The 19,811-nt window shown below is 34.0% G+C and overlaps 2 protein-coding genes across 2 annotated transcripts in view; one reads left to right on the plus strand and one right to left on the minus strand.

Moving 5' to 3' along the window:
• The first annotated feature begins 6 nt into the window (after positions 1-6).
• On the plus strand, positions 7-2,573 carry LOC105461197 (esterase FE4-like). Its single transcript, XM_011707678.1, has 8 exons — positions 7-39; positions 256-553; positions 719-904; positions 1,035-1,237; positions 1,399-1,555; positions 1,706-2,029; positions 2,128-2,272; positions 2,342-2,573. Exons 2-8 carry the CDS (start codon positions 430-432, stop codon positions 2,487-2,489), a joined length of 1,287 nt encoding a protein of 428 aa, XP_011705980.1. The 5' UTR covers positions 7-39; positions 256-429; the 3' UTR covers positions 2,490-2,573.
• Positions 2,574-3,679: 1,106 nt separating this feature from the next.
• LOC105461200 (titin-like) overlaps positions 3,680-19,811 on the minus strand; it is a 37,735-nt gene continuing 21,603 nt past the window's right edge. The window contains exons 14-48 of the mRNA XM_011707684.1: positions 19,365-19,719; positions 19,005-19,253; positions 18,787-18,930; positions 18,370-18,702; positions 18,063-18,235; positions 17,870-17,969; positions 16,831-16,962; positions 16,516-16,679; positions 16,197-16,418; positions 15,855-16,108; positions 15,620-15,780; positions 15,273-15,543; positions 14,934-15,176; positions 14,732-14,864; positions 12,217-12,385; positions 12,112-12,148; positions 11,897-12,032; positions 11,663-11,819; positions 11,215-11,343; positions 10,734-11,078; positions 10,484-10,649; positions 10,253-10,406; positions 10,018-10,144; positions 9,701-9,901; positions 9,443-9,612; positions 8,558-9,319; positions 7,781-7,943; positions 6,665-7,003; positions 6,200-6,497; positions 5,948-6,089; positions 5,665-5,864; positions 5,439-5,591; positions 5,221-5,344; positions 4,035-4,881; positions 3,680-3,929 (exon numbers count right to left, since the gene is read on the minus strand). Coding sequence (XP_011705986.1) covers positions 3,694-3,929; positions 4,035-4,881; positions 5,221-5,344; positions 5,439-5,591; positions 5,665-5,864; positions 5,948-6,089; positions 6,200-6,497; positions 6,665-7,003; positions 7,781-7,943; positions 8,558-9,319; positions 9,443-9,612; positions 9,701-9,901; positions 10,018-10,144; positions 10,253-10,406; positions 10,484-10,649; positions 10,734-11,078; positions 11,215-11,343; positions 11,663-11,819; positions 11,897-12,032; positions 12,112-12,148; positions 12,217-12,385; positions 14,732-14,864; positions 14,934-15,176; positions 15,273-15,543; positions 15,620-15,780; positions 15,855-16,108; positions 16,197-16,418; positions 16,516-16,679; positions 16,831-16,962; positions 17,870-17,969; positions 18,063-18,235; positions 18,370-18,702; positions 18,787-18,930; positions 19,005-19,253; positions 19,365-19,719 — 7,989 coding nt within the window. The 3' untranslated portion in view covers positions 3,680-3,693. The remainder of the gene's footprint in view (positions 3,930-4,034; positions 4,882-5,220; positions 5,345-5,438; positions 5,592-5,664; positions 5,865-5,947; positions 6,090-6,199; positions 6,498-6,664; positions 7,004-7,780; positions 7,944-8,557; positions 9,320-9,442; positions 9,613-9,700; positions 9,902-10,017; positions 10,145-10,252; positions 10,407-10,483; positions 10,650-10,733; positions 11,079-11,214; positions 11,344-11,662; positions 11,820-11,896; positions 12,033-12,111; positions 12,149-12,216; positions 12,386-14,731; positions 14,865-14,933; positions 15,177-15,272; positions 15,544-15,619; positions 15,781-15,854; positions 16,109-16,196; positions 16,419-16,515; positions 16,680-16,830; positions 16,963-17,869; positions 17,970-18,062; positions 18,236-18,369; positions 18,703-18,786; positions 18,931-19,004; positions 19,254-19,364; positions 19,720-19,811) is intronic.

Genomic DNA, 19,811 nt, shown 5'->3' on the forward strand with positions numbered 1-19,811 from the left:
CCTTTTGCTGCTCCACCAGTAGGCGAGTTGAGGTTTAAGGTAATTTATTTATCGAGTTCAAATAATTTTTAATATTTTTATTTATATTTATTGTATCTTTGTTTAAAAATATTTCAAAATTATTTTAACGTATTAAAATTATATTTACGTACCATGAAAACAATAATAGCTCAATTTTAATTATTTTATGGTTGTTGCGAAATGTCATTTTATTTATGATATTAAATCATATTTTATTGTTGTTAAAATCATTAGGATCCCGAACCTCCTGCTCCCTGGGAAGGTATTCGAGACGCTTCCAAAAATGCTGGCGATGTTTGTGCACAGTTGGAACAATCGTCAGGTCAAGCGGTTATCGGCAGCGAAGACTGTCTTTACCTTAATATTTATATACCGTACAATGTTTATCGGACAAGAGGAAATCCAGTTATGGTTTGGATTCACGGTGGAGCCTATCTTATTGGTTCCGGCAACGATACTCACAAACGACCTGATTACCTTATGGCAAAAGATGTCATTTTAGTGTCTATAAACTATAGACTTGGTGCTTTGGGTAAGATATGAGCTTTCAAGAAAACGTATATCTCTTGAAGTTGTTTGAAAAATTCTTATCACATATTTGCAGAAGATACAGAGCAAAACACGTATTGTACATACATACATACGTATATCTATATATCGTTTGCTGATACAAATTAAAAATTTTTTATTCTTTAAGGTTTCTTGAATCTTAATCACGAAGTAGCAAGCGGAAACCAAGGTTTAAAAGATCAAGTTGCCGCATTAAAATGGATTAAGGAAAATATCGAGATTTTTGGCGGAGATTCAAACAATATCACTGTTTTTGGTGTCAGTGCAGGTAGCGCTTGCACGCATTTCTTAACGTTGTCACCGTTATCCAAAGGTAAATAACATATTCTTAATAAATAGTAACTATGAAATAAAAATATATTCTGTTTAAAAATAAAATATTAATATTATTTCTCTCTTTTCTCACACACAAAATGTGCGCGCACGCATACGTATACCTCTAGATCTCTTCCACAAAGCTATTCTTCAGAGTGGTGTAATTACATGTGATTGGGCGATAATAAGAAATCAACCAGAAGCCAATTCTTTTAAGCTTGCGTCGGTACTTGGCAACGATTCTAAGGATCCTGAAAAAGTTATTGAATTTCTTCGAACAATACCTACTGCTGAAATCGTCAAAGCGCAATATAAGGTTCTCACTCCAGAGGTAAAATTACTTTTTATATATTCTTTTTCTTTTTTTTTATTTTGCGTCCAAAAATTAAAATATTTTTGCACTATTAAATGTGAGAATTTATTCATCTAAAATAATAAACATTACGGACAAACTGTTGACTCACGTCAATTCAAGAGCGATATTTCGTATAGGAAGCACGCACTGTTAATATCCCATTTGGACCTACAATTGATGATAAAGCGAAAAGTCCTTTTCTTCCATGTCCCGTCTCTCAGTTACTTGACAATGAGAATAATATACCAATCATAGTTGGTTGTACTTCTCATGAATATATCATGTTTCTTAAAGGTACATAAATTAACAAAACTAATTTATACTAAATGTTATATAGATTATGTATTATATATTACATATATTAAAATATAATATTATATATGATTGAGTTTGTAATATGGCTTTGCGATCTTTTAAATTTACAAATAATTTATCTATTAATAGATACCAGTGAGAAGGCTTTAAAGACAATATATACGGATCTACCAAGAATCATAGAAAATTTTACAAACTCTCAAGATCTCGAAAAAATAATACAATTGACAGAACGAGTTAAACAGCGATATTTTAATAATATACCATTTACTGAAAAGAGTATCCCATCTATTATACGATGTCTGAGTGACTTGCATCTTGATATTCCCACTAAAGATTTTGTGGATAAACAAAGGAAAAAAAAGCAAGCACCGATTTATTTTTACAAATTTTCCTACGTTGGCAACCAGATGACTCAGACAAAGTTTATGGGAAATAAATTGACTACACTCGGTATGCATACGGAAATTACACAATTTGTAAAACTTTCTTGATGAAAAATTAATTTTAGCTATTTACTTTATAATTTCAACGTAACCGAAATTTTTTAGGAGCTTCTCATACTGATGATATGGCATACCTTTTTTACGAGCCTAAATATAAAATTGATGATCCTGAACCGCCGGCAATAGGTACAAAAGATCGAAAAGTATTAGAAATTCTTACGAGAATGTGGACCAATTTTGCAAAGACGGGGTAATTATCAGAGATATTGTTGCAGAAAAGATGATAACAAAGTAAGATAAAAATATTTTTTGTTTTCAGAAATCCTACACCTGTGTTAGATCAGTATGTAACTACTACTTGGTTACCAGCGACAGTAGATTTCTTTAATTATTTGGACATTGGCGATACTGTTCAACTTTTAACCGTTACTAACTGTGATAGCATATTAAAAGAGTCGGAGTTATAAAAATTCTGCAAACACTATATATTGATTACTGTGAAAGCTACAAGTTTTTAAAATACGTATTATGCTGTACTTAATGTTTAATATTTGTACATAATTTATATATAAACAAAAAATATTTTTATGTGAGTATTTATTATTATAATTAGTATAATTCGTGTATATATAGATATGTATCCTTTATTTTTCTATGCAAATAGCTTATAATAATAATACAAATGTTTGTCTCATCATTACGACATAACTGCAGGGATATGTTTGCAAATAACAATAATCACAAATTCAAAGTATATTTATGCATCTTGCCAAATATAATACTAGAAATAATATCATCAATTGCTCGCGAAGTCACTTATTCAATTATTAGTACATATACATATATGTTACGTACATATATATTAAATGACACTCTTACTATCTGATCTAACAAAAGTGCCAATTATGTATCTGTAGTAATAATGTACGTTTTGAAATCATATTTAAAATTGAAAAATAAGAAAATATATATTTTAATGTAGCAAAAGTATTCGTATTTCTTTCAACTTGTGGATGCAATTACAATTAGCATTTAAATGGAAAACATTAAAAAGCGGATAATATATTTAATACGACAATTTCGAAAATTAGATTTTTTTTGTAGATTGCAAAATGCGATCGATAAAAATTATAAATTGTTGTTTGCATAAATTCTCCATGGAAATGATCGCTTATTCGAACAATAAGTGCATATCTCTTCATTATCAGATCAGTACATTTTATGTTATAATATAATATAATATAATATAATTGATAAAAGAATTCAAATTTATTTTTTAATTAGAAACAAACAAGAAGTAAGACTTTATTTCAGTTGTGTGTTTAACGGATTATATATATCACGCCCCTATATGTATTTAAAGTATAATCTTTCTACATATTCGTGACTTCTCACAAACAATATATTTTTGTAGCGACCCGATAAGTCGACCATTAGGCGCTCTTCCGTAAAAAGAATATCATATATATATATATATATATATATATATATATATATATGGTGGCGTATTATAGTTAATGCCCCTCCATTAGGCTCAATACCTTTTCGATCTCGTTCGAGAGCGAGCTCCCTCGGGCCTCTACATTTCTATTTTACTTGAAAATAATATTATACGTTCTACTTCGATTTGTATATATTATTATAAATATGTATGTCAAAATACATATATCTTTATTTGTTCCAGAATGCGAAAGCTTTTTGTATTCTCTCGTTGTGCGGCTTTCCTATGATTATAGCGGCAGGATACGCACGCTGTGCCATCGAAATTTGTGAATTGTCTGAATTTGATCTTTCACTTTCCCTCTCAAATAGCTTGGCCGTACGACTTACATTTCCGGTTGGAAGAAATTTATCACAATTATGTCTGCTTAATATCCTTGTGTCCGTATTCTCGTCAATACTGTCAACTGTGAAATTGTAAGATTTATATTAATGCCATTTTATTTTTTGCGTACATGATAAATAATTGTAAATTATATTATAAACAAATTTTTAATTACATTTACACACACCTTTCCGCCGCACAGGATTAATTTCACACGAAGCTAATTTAGTCACGTCACTCTTTGTAGCTACCTTGTTGTCGTCCGTAGTAATTTCCGTGTCGCGAGGAAGAGTTTTCTTGTCTTGCACTAAACTTGCTAAGATACCTGCTGTTGAATTTCGTCGATTTTCTTCTTTTTTCAATCTTCGTTTATTTTCTCGATTGTGAGTCTCATGATCTAATTCTTCTTCGATAGTGGATGCTATTCCAAGTTCATCTACTTGTAATGAAGAAGTCATCAGGCTTGAACTGTTGCAATCACCTATTCCGGAATCGCGCGAATCGCCTCGAAACACTCTACGCAATGTCTGCGATTTTAAAATCATGTGTTGTTTTATCTCAGAAAATTTATCGATTATTTCTTTGTCACTTTTCTTATTTTCTTTCGATACTAAAATCTCTAGATGTTCCGTGACATTTTGTGGAACGTTTTTTGTTTTTGATGTTAATTTAGTATTTAATCTGAACATCTTTTTTTCAGTATCCATCTGCTTTGAAAGATCATTCAAGCTATTTCCTTCCTTCATCGATGTTTCTTGTATTGTCATATCTACTTTCGTCACACACGTGAAATGCAAATTTGTCTGCGATTCCGCCTCGGCAGACTTTACTTCCGCGCTTGTCTCAACGTATTCCGTATCTTTATCGACAGCGGCAGTACAGACTGATTTAATTCCATCAGAATGTTGCATTTCAATGCTATTGAATCGTTGTTCGAGCGTAGGCGATGACTCTGCTGTTGTTTTGGGGCTACGTCTACTATGCGCCGAAAGAAATGCCATTCTTCCCAATGCACGAATGGCATTTCCTGTTTTCTATTAAAATAAATAGCACAACGCATGCACACTGAAGACTTAAATGTATGAACGTTAAAAGAGATTATTCGAAAAACAAAGTCTAAACCACAAAAAATTATAATATAAATTATTGGATTAATAATGGAGAAAATCTGGCAATTAATATTATAATTAAATAGCAGTTAAATATTTTACTGATTTTTTATTTTTAATATTTTTAACAGCATAAAACATTTTAGTAGAGTAAATATTTTTTTTATTCAGAAGTTATATTCTACTTCAAATTTGTTACGCATTCCTTCTCATTTTCAAAACAATGATAACATAATTTTTAACAAAATCTGAATTGATACACACCTGCCATTTTCTTCGTATGATGAATTTCTTTAGTTTTTCTGTCGGCAAGACTATTCTGCTCATAGCTGTAGTATGTTGTGCCATCCATGGGTGTTCTAAGCATTGCGTGGCCGACATTCGTAATCTGTGCCAAGAAATATATACGCAGAAAATTCAAGTTTATTAATGACTAGACTAAACAGTCTTAACTATAAAGTAAGAAAGATATAAACACCTACTCTTTCCGTTTAATAAGCAAACCGCTGATAAAGTTCTTAGCGTCGTTTGAAATAGCATCGAAAGCTTCGTCTTCTAAATCATAATCCGCTCGTGTAATGTTGGCAAAAGTCTCGGCATCATTGTCTCCCATGAAAGGCGACAAGCCGGTCAATCTATCATAATTAATAATAATCAATTGTACATATTGCTTAGAAATAATTACTAAAAAATAATCAATTTACTTACAAAACATAACAAATTACACCGATGCTCCACATATCTGACTCAGTACCGATGGGTTCGTAACTTATAATTTCCGGTGGAATAAATTCCGGTGTACCAAAAAGTACTCTGATCGGTGTATCAGACTTTAAAGTCTGAGCCAATCCAAAATCAATTAGTTTAATCTGATGAGAAGTTCGAGTACGGCACATAATATTTTCCGGCTGTAAGATGAAACAAAAATATTATTAGTTCGCTTATTAAATTAATAATCCGACCTACTATATCCGTGAGAAATCTACTCTACTTTCAAATCTAGATGTACGATTTTATTTTCGTGCATATACTCGACTCCCTGACAAATCTGTCTCATAAAAAGAATACTGTCTCTTTCGGTTAAAGTAAAGTCGTCGGCCACCACTCTCTCGAACAATTCTCCACCTGAAATACTAAAAATTTAAAAAATTTTAACATTATATGTAATTATTGAATATTATATTGAAATACTATTTAATACTATATAATAATTCATGTAAAGAATGTTATTAGATGTACTTACTATTCTGTGATTAGCACTGTCTCACGAGGACTTTCGTAAGCAGCAGCCAGTAGCAAAAGTTTAGGATGCCTTAATACGTTCATAATTTTAATTTCTTCGCGGACCTGTTCGCGATCTTTCGTTTTTATCGTTTTAATAAACTTGGCAGCAAAATTCATGCCTGTTGGTCGTTCGATAACTTTTTTGACTACACCATATCGACCCTTTCCTAATTCTTCGAGAACGTCGTATTTTTCGCTAAAAAATTTGCCATCTTCCGGCACTACTAAACGAGCTTCAAAGCTCGGTTCGAATTTGTCTTAAAAAATAAAACGGACATTTTATACGGTGATTATAACTAAATTTTTTAATTTACATTTCTTTGTATAATGTTTTAAATATTTTTTAAAGAGATATATAAAATAAGATATTAAAATTATAATAAGAAAATAGTTTCAAGAGTCCTTAAGAGCTGTAAATTATTACCTTCTTCCTCCTGAAGCATTATTTCTTCTGATTTTGGAATTCTAACAAGATCAGACTCCATACCAGGAACACTAAGTCCGTGGATATTTTCAGCTCGGATACGAAAGCAGTAATTCTCACCCGGTATCACGGAATTTCTTTCAGTTGTTGCTACTGTGTGACTCAGCGAATGACTAGACTCGGCGATTACCATCCACGTGCTTTCACCGGCACGTTTTGCTTCCACCGTATATCCGATCACGGTGCGACCTCCATCGTAAGGTGGCGATCGCCAAACGATCGTGGTCTGACCAGTGCTGAAGTTTATACTTGGTTTATCCGTGAGTGGTTCGGGTGGACCTGAATCAGATCAGAAATCAAAATCTCTCTTTAACGAGAATAATATTAACGAGACACTATAGTTTAAACACACTATATAATATACACTTCCATTCATGCAGCGGAATGCACCGCGAAAGTCACTTTTAATTAACTGTAATGTTTATGGCACGTAATGCTATCTTATCTGCAGTTAGTGCGATTAATTAAAATTTTATTGTAATAATGTTGCCGATTTTCAAATATAGAGTCGGAGCGATCGCGCGTGTTTTGAAAGAATTCGCACGTCATTACGTGTGTTACGTCGCTAAGATGCGGTGCGCCGCGGCACGTACGTATATTCCTTCTCACGAACGTGCGTCTTCTGATACTTTACTTATTGTTAGACAGTTGTACACGGCGGCGCGCGGCGGTTCAAGGAAAGAGGAAGAAGAGGTGGAACTGACGCCAGTGGAGGAAGCGCGGAAAGGAGGAATTATTGCGCGTATGTCACGTGAGACTGCCGTCTGCCTTGTACGTGAGAGAATTGAAGGAACTGGACCGTGCAACATGCACTTACGCACATGGAACAATGGATGATATTTCGTGTTTTGTGAACATGTGGAACAGTCTAATCGCAAAAATTTCCATTGAGCTGCTCGATCGTTGATCGACTCTCTGTTCTCCTATCTCCTCTATACTTTTTAATTAAGTTTAATCAAGTCAAGGCCGCGCGAGTTGAGTAACGTTGAGTCAGTATTAATTTTTGTATATGAGATCGAGCCTCGCGAAAGTAAACAATATAAACAAATAAATTACCTTCCACAGCTAAGCTAAAGAATCTTCGATCTTTGCCTAATGGATTTTCCACTGAGACTTGGTATTTTCCAGCGTGATCGTAGGTCACGTCATCCAGCCTCAGGTAAGATACACCATCTCTGCTGACTATTTCAGTTTTCTCGTTCGATTGCAATTCCCGATTCTTAAATTAAAATAAATATATTTTACCGTGTGTGTCATACACCAAAATATGTCAGAGTCACTGTCTTAATATCTAAGAATCAATATAACGCGATGCAAATAAAGTTGATACACGCCGTAGCTGCGTACGTGGCTGTATGATGAGAAGAGCAAATGACACGGTGATCGATCTACGTATTTTGATTGGCTTTCCCAAAGTTTAAACGTCTGCCACAGTTTCTGGGGATTTTTACACGTGTAATTTATAGTAAGAAATATTGTTTCAGTATAATTTCCGAGGTCAAAGATAAGTAAACGACTATACTGTTGAATGATTAATTTTTGTGTAAAGATAACGCGTTTATCCGTGCTGTGATGTAACACAAATCTGTTTAAATTAAATTGTGCCATGTTTAAATTAAATGCCATTGTGCTGCATATAGCGATGTCGTTTATATGTATATGTTAATTAATTGTTAAAAGTATGAAAGCATAGATCGCCTATCAAGAATATATCGCGAGCTTCTTTTATAAGCAAAACTTGTTTGTAAAATGTGTATTCGTTAAATTGAAACAGATATTTCTCTCTTGGCATGTCAGTAAAATTGATATTAGAAGCAAAAGAAATAAACTTACCACTTGAAACCACTTGATCGTCGGTTCAGGACATCCTTTATAAGTTACTTTGAGTTCTGCTCTGCTTCCTCTAAATACGATAATATCAGTTGGTTCTTTTATAATCGTAGCTTTTATCAACTCTTCTAGACGCGATTCCATATGCTCTTTGTTCGATATAGAATTAATATTCTGATGGCAGAGTCGTTCCATTTTCTTTGGCAATAACAATTTTATGGAAGTATCAATTTCATTATCTTTGTCTAATAAAGATGATAATCTTTGACCTTTTGAAAATCCCAGATTATTGTCTAAATTTTTCTTTATAATTCTTTGTATTGATAAATTGTCCGGAAATCGTGATCTTTGAGCATCAGTTGACGCATTATTAGAAATACGTTTTCTTATTGACAAAGGAGAAAACGTGTGCTTGGTATACGAAGCAGTATATCGAGGAAATGAAGATGATCTGGTATGCATTAGACTCGGCTTCTCGTGACGTTGCCGACATTTTAATGACGATAGCTTTGTCATTTTTTCTGGCATCATGCTTACAAGACTAGTGTTTGTTAATGATAATTTGGTTTGTGTGTCAGATTGAACATCTTCAAGCTTCGTTATGGAGTCATTGAACTCGTATAACAAATTTTGTAACTGCAGCTTGGCAATACAACTGATGGATGGACCTTTTCCGTTCACAGAAGCTACGCATCGAATCTCTCCTGTATCGCGTAATGATATATCACGTATTCTTAAGATGCTGATATTACCGTCTCTTTCAATCTTCAAACACATAAATTATTACAGTTAATAGCAGTAATTGTATTTAAAAGAATAAAACTTACATTCAATGATAAAATGTGTACCCTGCATATATATATATATTTTTTCTTTCATTTTACGTACTTTACATTTTGCGTTTTCTCGAGCATCTTTTCCATTAATTGTCCAAATAATTTCTATAGCTTTCCCACACTGCGCTCTGGCACAAAAACAAGCGGTAGTTCCTTTTGCGGCGATAACTGATAACGGAGTTTTTATAAATTGGAGCGCCGGCTTGAAAACATCTTTGTAATCTATTTTAATACGAGACGTAAATCGATAGCTTAAAAAATCGGTCTAATAACAATATTAAAATTGAAATAATTTAAGAGCAAATCTGACCTTGAACGGCAAAAAGACTTCTGCAGGACGCAATACCAAAATCGTTCTGTACAGTACAAATATATTCACCAGCATCTTGTGGATGAACTTGACATATTCTGAGAGCAACACCTCCATCTTCATATATAATGTATTTATAATAATCGCAATCAGATAATTCACGACCGTCTTTGTACCAAGTAATTGTGAAAGGTGGTGTACCTGAAGCAATAGGGGAAAAAAAAAAATTTTATTTTAAAAGATTTACAAATCTTTAATTCAAAAGATGTATTTAGTAATTAGTTAACACAAGTTTAAAAAAATAAGTTAAGTTTTACCTGTGATTCCAGCCTGAAATTCGTGACAATAGTTTTCCATGACAATTGACTCTTTCGGCAATGATTGCAAAAATCGTGGTGCATTCTTGTCCGCGACAGACATATCGTGGCGATCTAATATGGTTACCTGAAAATAATAATATGTCTTTTTTAAATTGAAAAAATAACGTAAAAAATCTCTAAAAAAAGATGGTGAAAAATTGTTAATTGACGACAACTTGTGTTTGATATTCACCTGACAACTACTCTTCGTTGATCCAAGAATATTAGTCGCTACGCAGGAATATTCACCCGCATCACTAGCTTTTACTTTTGATATTTCGATTTTGGCAGTTATGCCATTGAAATGTCTCTTTATTCTAGATGATCGTTCTAACGCTCGTCCATTTCTAAACAAAATTTCTATCTTAATAATGCTTTGTTTTTTACGCCTTATCACGCAATAAAATTTTGGCAATTTTTATACCTATACCACGTTGGTGTTACGCTCGGCGTTCCTTTTACGCGGCATTCCAATTGCAAACGGCTGTTTATTCTACTGGTAGTCGGAAGAAGACTTCGGTCAAACGAAGGATATGTTCTAGGTGAGGCACTTCTAGTTCTGATAGTTCGACTCGTCGATTCGTATCGATCTTTTTACAATTAATTTTATAAAATAAGATTATTTCCAAGATAGAGAGAGAACAGCTTTTTGTAAACATTTTGTATATACGTACTTATTACTTCAAGACGAGCACTAGCCTCAATTCGACCAAAGTCGTTTTCTGCTGTCATTCTGTAAAGAGCTGCATCTTCTCGCATTACGTCGATGATTTCAAGTATCTTAATGTCATCTCGTTCTTTAATGGAGATCCTCGCGCTTGGTGTTACAATGGTACCATTCTTGTCCCATCTTATCCAGGGTGTGGGATGACCGACTACGGCACACTGGAAACGCACAGTTTCGCCTTCCTGAACCAAACGATTATGCGGCACTGCATAAAATTTCGGCGGGCAAACCTTCGGCTTCTTTGATATATCGCTTCGCGGTAGTACTTGCGGTGATCTCAGTTCACGTCCGTCTGAAAATAATTGTCATTTGATAATCTTCAACCGCGTCACCGCGTCGCTTACTTCTTTCGTTCGTTTTACTTCTTTCCTTAAACTTTATCTACTTTCTTTTACCATATTGAGTTTTTTATTTTATCTTAGGCTTACGTGAAACCGCTGGTGACAAACTTCTAATTGGTGTCGATCGCGGAGTCGATCTTGGAGTCGATCCTGCTGACAGCAGACCCATTGGCCTCGTCAACCTTTGACTCAGTATATTTTCTTTTCCCTCAGGGACTATGACACATATAAATAATTTAAATCCTTGCAAATTTAGAAAATTTTCACATTTTCTATTGGTGCATATGTTATTAACAATAAGTATACGTGTATATGTTCCAATTGCGTTCACAATTGCGATAAATTCCTGTTCGCGATCAGTCGTGTTATCACGCAATTTTTGAAAGTGACCGACAATTAAGTAGCATAATAAATATTCACAAAGAAATTACAGTTTATAAATAGATCAAAGAGATGTTTTCACAATTTGCGCACCGTATCTTTATTTGTATAAATCCTTTATGCAAATCTCTTTTGAAATTTTATATAAAATTACCATCTACGACTAAACAGGCAGATGTATATGCTTTTCCAAGATCGTTGTAAGCCACACACGTGTATTCTCCTTCATCTTCAGGATAGACATGTTGGATATTTAAGCGCGCCGTTTCACCATCGAATTCGGCAGTAAAATCACCCACCATAGTTATAATCTAATAAACACTTTTTTTTAATGTCATAGTTTAGCAGCTATATGTGCAACAGCTTAAGCATTTAAATCTGTTATTACTTTGCCTCCACGTTCCCAACGAACCAAAGGTGGTTCTGGTGTCGCATAAACTTTACACTCCAAGGAGACAGCGTCGCCGTCGCAACACCGAAGATCTCGCAATTCTCTCTTTATAATCGGCAGGGTCAATACCTTTCTGTAGAGTTTAATGTTTTATTAATGGAACAGGGTAAATAGAAACGTACATGCGTCATTAAGCTTTCGTGATAGCTTACCCATGAGATTTCTGCGTTTGTTCCTCTTTACCTTGTCCTGGAAAAAAAAATCGTTGAAATAAATTTATATAATGTAAAATTCTGTTCGCGGGTCTCAAAATTTACCTTTGGCATAGATTTGCAAAGAAATTACAGCTTTAGCTTCTCCATGACAATTGCGAGCTATCACGGAATATGTTCCAGTAAAATCGAGTTTAGCGTAAGGTATTTCCAACTGATATTGTGGCCCTGCACCCACCAGCCGAAAATGAGGTGCGTCCCTATAATAGTCGGGCTGGAAAACCCGAAGAATTCGTATAAAATATCAGAACAGAAATCAAAATGTAAGAACTTAAAATTACAAGTATTGCAAGGCAAACAGTATTCAACTGAACCGAATGTTTATTGTTTCTTATCAACGTTTGTTCTCGTTTACTTCACGTGAATTGCATTGTTAACCGGAATAGCATACTTGGCCGTAAATGCGATGTTAAATTGTTAAAGCATAAAGAAATGATTCAAAGTAATTTTAAATAAAGTAGAAAAACAATTTGAATATTGATATTTCCGCAATGATAATTAGTATCATTTAATTGCAGCATTTAATCTATAAAATCATAATAAATAGTGAGAATCATCAATTTGAATTGATAATTTGATTAAGCATGTTCTCGATTGTGACCACTAATGCGGGATTGCATTAGATTTGGATATATATCTTCTACCGAATGTATTTAAATCGCGTCTGCTGTATTGACAGATTACGGATGTTAGTTCTTACGTAAGATTATGAGGCGGAGTTAAAACTCAGCATGTGATGTTGGGAACGAAAAGGACAGTGAGAAAAAAAGAGGTGAGAGAGAAAGAGAGAGAGAGAGAGAGAGAGAGAGAGAGATGTCTTCGTCACGGTTCTAGTCCATATAGGGAGCGAAAGTTGAACAGATCGCTGCAGACTGATCTGGTTGAACACATTACATGAGTACTAACGTATATTACTGTGTTTTGTTATATATTTTTATGAATTTAATGATTTAATATACTTTAATAGCGCTCGGATATTGAAAGACATTGATTATAATCTTTAATTCTCGCGAATTTGAATCGTAACATAATACATTCCCTGAAATGTATCTGTCTTGCATCTGTCACATTACAGTTTGCTTACGCTAAAATTTATGCGGAGGATACTTCCCCATTACAAAGATAGACGCTATAAATTCTTAGTCTAGAGACAGTTTGCAAGAATGCTTTGGATTTATCGTACAGTAGGTAATTATTCACATAGGAACCACATTTACGTATAATCGTACACAACAAGACGTAATATAGAATACAATTAATCCAATTCTGAATTAAATTATATTCTTATAATTTTGTGATTTAAATTTTACAATATGTTTAAAATCATATACATTACTTAATTGAATGTATACTGTATTTGCAATCATATCCCCTATATAATATCGCATACTCGTGTAAATGAGAGAAAAAAGAATTCATGTTAATTTTTAAATAAAATTTTAAAACATGTTTTATAACATATATTGATAATTATACATATATATAATTATAAAAAAAAAAATATATATATGTGGATATGAATATAATTTTATGCACAATTCATTGTCAGATATATTTAGCTTGATTTAGAATTTTGGTTTCAATTTTTTTCTCTCATGTAGTTTCGGATAAATAATTATTTAAATTAACAATCTGATGCCATATACTTACACTATCGTATTCCACATTGAATTAAACCTAATTTTCTTAATAAAATAATACATAAAATAATTATGAAATAAAACTGGCTATTTGTTAAAAATTGTGAATTTAATCGAAACAGACTAAATATGTGTTTCGTAAATTGAATCGAAATTGTATTTCACATTTCACATAATAAGACACAGAACGATGGTTTCACGTCATATAGGCGATCAAAAGTTGAAGTGGCTATTCGTTCGCTAAAGTTACACGACGACTGTTTTGCTGCTCGTATGTTACAGTACCGATTCATCGACGAAGAAAGCCGAGTGTTGGTCTTGTCGACAAGTGGGGATACTGTTCTGTGATATATTTTATGATTATGCAGATATTCTGAAGTGACGTGGATGCGCATATTTTTTCGGTCAATGCACGTTTCCTATCTTGGATTTGTATATATCATTAATTGACAGTATGAATTCCTCTCTGAATGCGATGTAATTAAATCTCATTCCTTCGTCCATATATTAAAAATGTAATATAACGTAACATACTGTTACCATATAAGAAACTATCCAATGTCAATGCCATTTCCTTTGGCGTATGTAATGTCTTATCCGCTTATGGTTACAATACGTTCTCTGTTACGCTCTGCAATGTAATTATTTTTTCGCAGCTACCTCGACCCACATAACACAGATCAAGAATTAGCATTAGGTACACATCATTTCACTATTTGCAATGTTTGTTTTTTTATTTTGTATAATTTTTAATTAAGACTAATTAACCCCAAAATTTAATAAATTTCTTGTAAATTTTCTTCATTTTTTCATTTGCATGAAATGCACCGTCTAATTATATCACATCAAATTTCTATTCAAAAGTAGCAAAGAGTGAATGAAATAAGTTAAAAAACTAAGAAAATATTTATAGAGTTTACCTTGAGAAAATCGCGCAACCATATTACTTCCGGCTTAGGATCTCCGACCACTTCACAAAGAATGATAACCGTATCTCCCTCGATCGCTTCAGTTGATAATGGTTTTGTTACAAAAAGAGGTTCCTTCGAATATCTACAACAATTTTACTTATTTTGTTCGCTGAAACAAATTACAAGATAATTGTAACGAATGATTACTCACGGTATTTCTGGACATGTGCTTGTGATATTGAATGATTCATTGATGGACAACTCGTCCTGGATTGCAACTGTAACAGCTACCCTTGTGGCTGTCTCGGTTTGACCGACTGCATTCGTTGCGGTACAATTGTAAACTCCTGCGTCTCGCGTAGTAACGTTCGCCAGAGAGAATTGGACGGTGCCATCGTGGCTCAATGTCATTACCGCTCTTCTACTGGGTCGCAGGCGAATACCATCGCGATGCCTACGTGAAAAATGTAATCATAAAAAGAAGGAAAATACATTTCTGGAGCATCTGGTCATAAATGTGAGTATCGTTGATCACATAATCACTGCTCACCAAACAACACCAACACTCGGATAAGCTTCAAGTTGTGCCGACATTCGTAGTTCTCCGCCTGAATGAATCGTGTAAGCCACATTGAGACCACGAAGAAATTCCGGTGCAATATAGGCTCGAATTCCTTTGTCTACCACGAGGGTACATCGACAAGATACCGAGCCGTTTATATTCCTCGCTGTCACCATGTAACACCCAGAATCCTCAAGAGTAGAATGAATTATTTCTAAAGTATGGAAGTTTGAGTTGTCATCCCAAAAAATATGGCGATCTAAAGGGGGAGAAAAAAAAACATTCAGCGGATAGTTATTAATATTATTGGAATTTTTGAATAATGAATTAATTACCATCTTGAAAGACTTCCGTTCCGTTCTTATACCAAGTGATTTCTGGAACAGGATGTCCGATTACTTGACAAGTAAGCCTTACTGGATAAGTTGTTTGCACTCGCCTGTCTCGTATTCTCATGGTGAATTGAGGCGGTCTATCTTCCGGTTCCGAGCTCAAACTTTTAATAGAATTATACGTTATTATCAGCTTTGTTGCATTAATGAAAGAGTAATTATCAAGACATTTATTTACTTTGTTTTAAGTTTGGCATCGGCCTCGATAATTCTTGGATCGCTAACAACGAGAATTCTGGCGAACGATGACACTTTACCGACTTTATTGTTTGCTTCGCAAACATATCTTCCGGAATCATCCCCTTTAATATTTGCAATTGTCAAAGAACATTTAGAGCCATCGTAACATATCGCGAATCTTGTATCATTGTACGAATTAATTTCCGTTGTTTCGCGATACCATCGTATTTCTATTTTGGAATCGCTGCGAATCTGAAAGAAATCGTTAAAATATGTATATAAAATGGGGAGTATTAATTAAAGCTGCAGTATAATATTATGCCTTTATTTGTAAACTTGCCTCACATTCCAATTTTACCGGCGTCCCTTCGAGAGCCTTTAATTGACCCGGTAGAATTTTTGTGAATTCTGGAAGATCGGTACTTTCGAGCACCAACACTGAATTTGTCATTGTAACTGGTTCACCCCATCCGTAACGATTTCGCGGCGTTACGCGAAATTTGTATTCTCCACCTGGTCGTAAATTGAATGCGTCGAATGCGTTGATCGGCGTAATTCCCAACTGGCAAGATTAAATTACATTTTGACATATTTATGGAAAGAAAAATTAAAATTTGTAATATATCGAGCTAAAAATATAGTATATTCTTTTGTTTTACCTCTATCCATCGTGCACCCCCGTCACTGCCTAATAGCCACGCTTCGACTTTATAAGCGACCACCGGTGCAGGTCCTCTTTTTTCTGCTTTACCCCAACTCAACGACAGCCAACTTTTTCCACCATCAATAACAACGGGTTCGCTACTGATTGGACCGGGCACGTCTGATGATATAAAGATTATTAGATATAAATACAAATGTAGAATTATAAAAATTTAATTGCGCGTCTCTGTTACAAATACATCAAAGACTCTTTTTTAAGAAAAGTTATATATTATATAAAAAAAAAAATTCTCTCCTCTATCGAGACTAACCTCGATGCCCATACAAATATTCCAAAAAGTCTGTGATTAAACAATTCTTGGTCCAAGAACGTCTCAAACATGAAATAGTGATATCTTCATTTTTAACATTGGTAATAATTCCATGACCATGTGCCATTATTTTTATTTTATTAATTTAATTTTATTTATTATGGCGATGTATTTTTAATAACGCTCACAAATCAAACGCGTTTTGATATTACAAAGAACGCGATAAAAGGAAATACTTGTACATTTAAAATATTATGCAATAAGAATATTATAAAAATAATTTGCGACGATTTAACATTCGTCAGAAAATGATAAATTGATAATAACGAGTAAATAATTCTTCACTTTACACGAGATATTTCGTTTTAGCACAATATATCGTGACAAAACTAAAGGTTTTATAAAGTAATAAGTATATGAAGTGATTCGCGTTTAGACGACGACTGAATTTTGAATTTGCGGAGTTGGTGAGATGTTGGTGGGAGATGAGTAAAGGAGGTAAACTAAAATAACCCGCCTCAAAATGTTCCTCGAATGAAGGAAACTTAAATATTCTCCTGTCGCGTTTATTTTACGTTACAAGTACAAGACTTTAATCGCGCATTCTGTGCCAATTCTGAATTTAATTGAGAGGGGTTTACATCTCAGGATATTGGCTTATTACAAAGATTATACATTTACGTATATCTGAGGATATTTTTGATCAGTATATTTAATTCGATGAATAATCGAACTAAATATTGATATCAGTAATTTGTGCGGTTACTTAGTCCAGGCGTCAACTGGCGTTTAGCCATTAAAATTTAAGCCAAGTATACGCGATGTTGCAGTTGGTGTAGTTTGTTTGTCATTCTAATTTTAATATGTTATACAATAATATCGTGATATCTCTTTTATGTTAGTTGGAATTTATTACTATGTTCCACTAGTATCTTTATTTTATTCAGGCAAGTATAATACTAAAAAAAAAATCTTTCAATCTTTCTCGAGCATTCTCCCTTAGCAAATATTACAAATAAATAATCGCAAAATCACTTACTTCTCACGTAAGACATGTCATTGTTGTATTCTTCTGCTTCACGCTCAGTAAGAGAATTCCAATCTGATAATGGAGTCAATGATCTAGCACGTTGTTTTACCTATGATTTTGAATTTACGTTACTGATTTTACGTTCCCTTTTAATTCAATCATATAAATTATGTAAAATATTTTAATTTACAAAGATTCTCACCCTGATCGAAAAAAAGCTTCTGTCACAGCCATATCTGTTTTTAACCAAAATACAATAGGTACCTTCATCAGAAGGTGTAACTCTTTTTAATGTTAATCTGACGTAATCATCAATACTTTCCTTGTAAGATCTAGGTCCATCCGTGATATCTGTTAATCCCTTCATCCATATTACTAAAATAGTAAAAGAAAAGGTAAGCGAGGAGTAGAAAAGAAGAGGACAAAAGAAAAAAAAAAAAATAAAAATGTTCTAATGTTAATTTGAAAATATAAGAAAAATTAAGATAATTTGATTTATCGAGTCTTACTTCGAGGCTTAGGAATACCGCTGACTCGGAAGGATATGCTAATGTCTTCGCCAACGATCACATCGATCGATTTCTTGGAAGGTCTCGAGACAAACATCGCCGGTTTCCCCCCTGCATCGATAGCGCTCGATGATATTACATCCACCGTCGCGCTTGTATCCGCTTGTCCATAAGCATTGATCGCTCTACAAACGTATGTACCCTTTTCTGACTCTGTCGCTTCAGGCACAATTAACGTGTAAAGTCCACGTTCTACAAAGGTTCTCGCTTTTGGTATCGTAATTGGCTCCTTTCGAACGCCACGTAGCCATTTCACTTCCGGAAATGGTGTACCTACAATATATGCCATAGATTAAGAAGGACTTGATAATTAGTTAATGTAATTTATTCCTTTGAGACAAGCGTCTTTATATTTACCCTTAACTTCTACTTGAAGAGCGATAGTTCCGCCAATGGGCACGCTATAATCCTTTAGCAAATTGGAGAACTGTGGTCTTTCTGCGAATTCCGAGCTAACTTTGTCGCTTAAACATGGATCGCTTCGATTTATGAATTGCCAATCTAAAATTTATATTATTATTTATATTATTAATATAATATTCATATTAATATATAGCATATAATATTTTTATCACCTTCGACATGAACAGTATGTGATATTTCCTCAGTACGTAGCTCATTTACCGCGCGACATGTATATTGTCCGTTATCTGTGATATCAGGATCTGCTATTTCTAATCGGTAGACATCATCGTCGAGATAGCTCTGCTTGTAACGTTCGCCTTGAAGAATCATTCCGTCTTTTAGCCAGGAAATCTTAGGAATCGGATGTGCTTGTACACGGCATTCCAGGATTAACTTACGATCGGAATATCGATAAGTATCTACGAAAAAAAGTGGTTTGTCACTGAAATGACTCACACACAAATTAATAGAGCAAATTTAATAAAGCATATCGTACGCATATCGCATCACGCACGTGTGCATGTGTATACCTTTAATTGATTTTATAAAAATTGGAGGTGAATGCGTAGGTTTATAATCGGAATAAACTCTCAAGATAGATTCGGTGGTCGAAGTGCCATGTGCATTCTCAGCTACACATGTGTATATTCCAGCGTCTTCGGGGGACGCATCGGGTAATTCCAAATAAGCCATACCGTTTTCATATCGCATTCTATAATGATTGTCTGATACATCCAGCTTTTGTTCGTCTTTCATCCAATGGATGCGTGGTTCTGGATTACCGAGAACGGTGCAGGCCAGTTTTGTCCTCATACCAACTCCCACGACTCTGTTTGTTAATCTTGTGCAAAACGATGGTTTCTTTGGCTTGTCCCATGGAAGATTCTGTAATAGTTATAACATTTTTTAAATTTTAAGAGATTTTCTTTTCTTTATTTATAAATTATAAAGCGTTAAGCAGTAGTTCAACATTGAAT

This window comes from Wasmannia auropunctata, unplaced genomic scaffold, assembly GCF_000956235.1.
Source record: "Wasmannia auropunctata unplaced genomic scaffold, wasmannia.A_1.0 LD307427.1, whole genome shotgun sequence".
Classification (NCBI taxonomy): Eukaryota; Metazoa; Arthropoda; class Insecta; order Hymenoptera; family Formicidae; genus Wasmannia; species Wasmannia auropunctata.

Bases quoted from the DNA above. Each gene is read 5' to 3' on its own strand.
- LOC105461197 (XM_011707678.1), top strand. From the start codon at position 430: ATGGTTTGGATTCACGGTGGAGCCTATCTTATTGGTTCCGGCAACGAT. The intron at 905-1,034 runs GTAAATAACATA...GTATACCTCTAG, and splicing joins GTTGTCACCGTTATCCAAAG to ATCTCTTCCACAAAGCTATT. The intron at 2,030-2,127 runs GTATGCATACGG...GAAATTTTTTAG, and splicing joins AAATAAATTGACTACACTCG to GAGCTTCTCATACTGATGAT.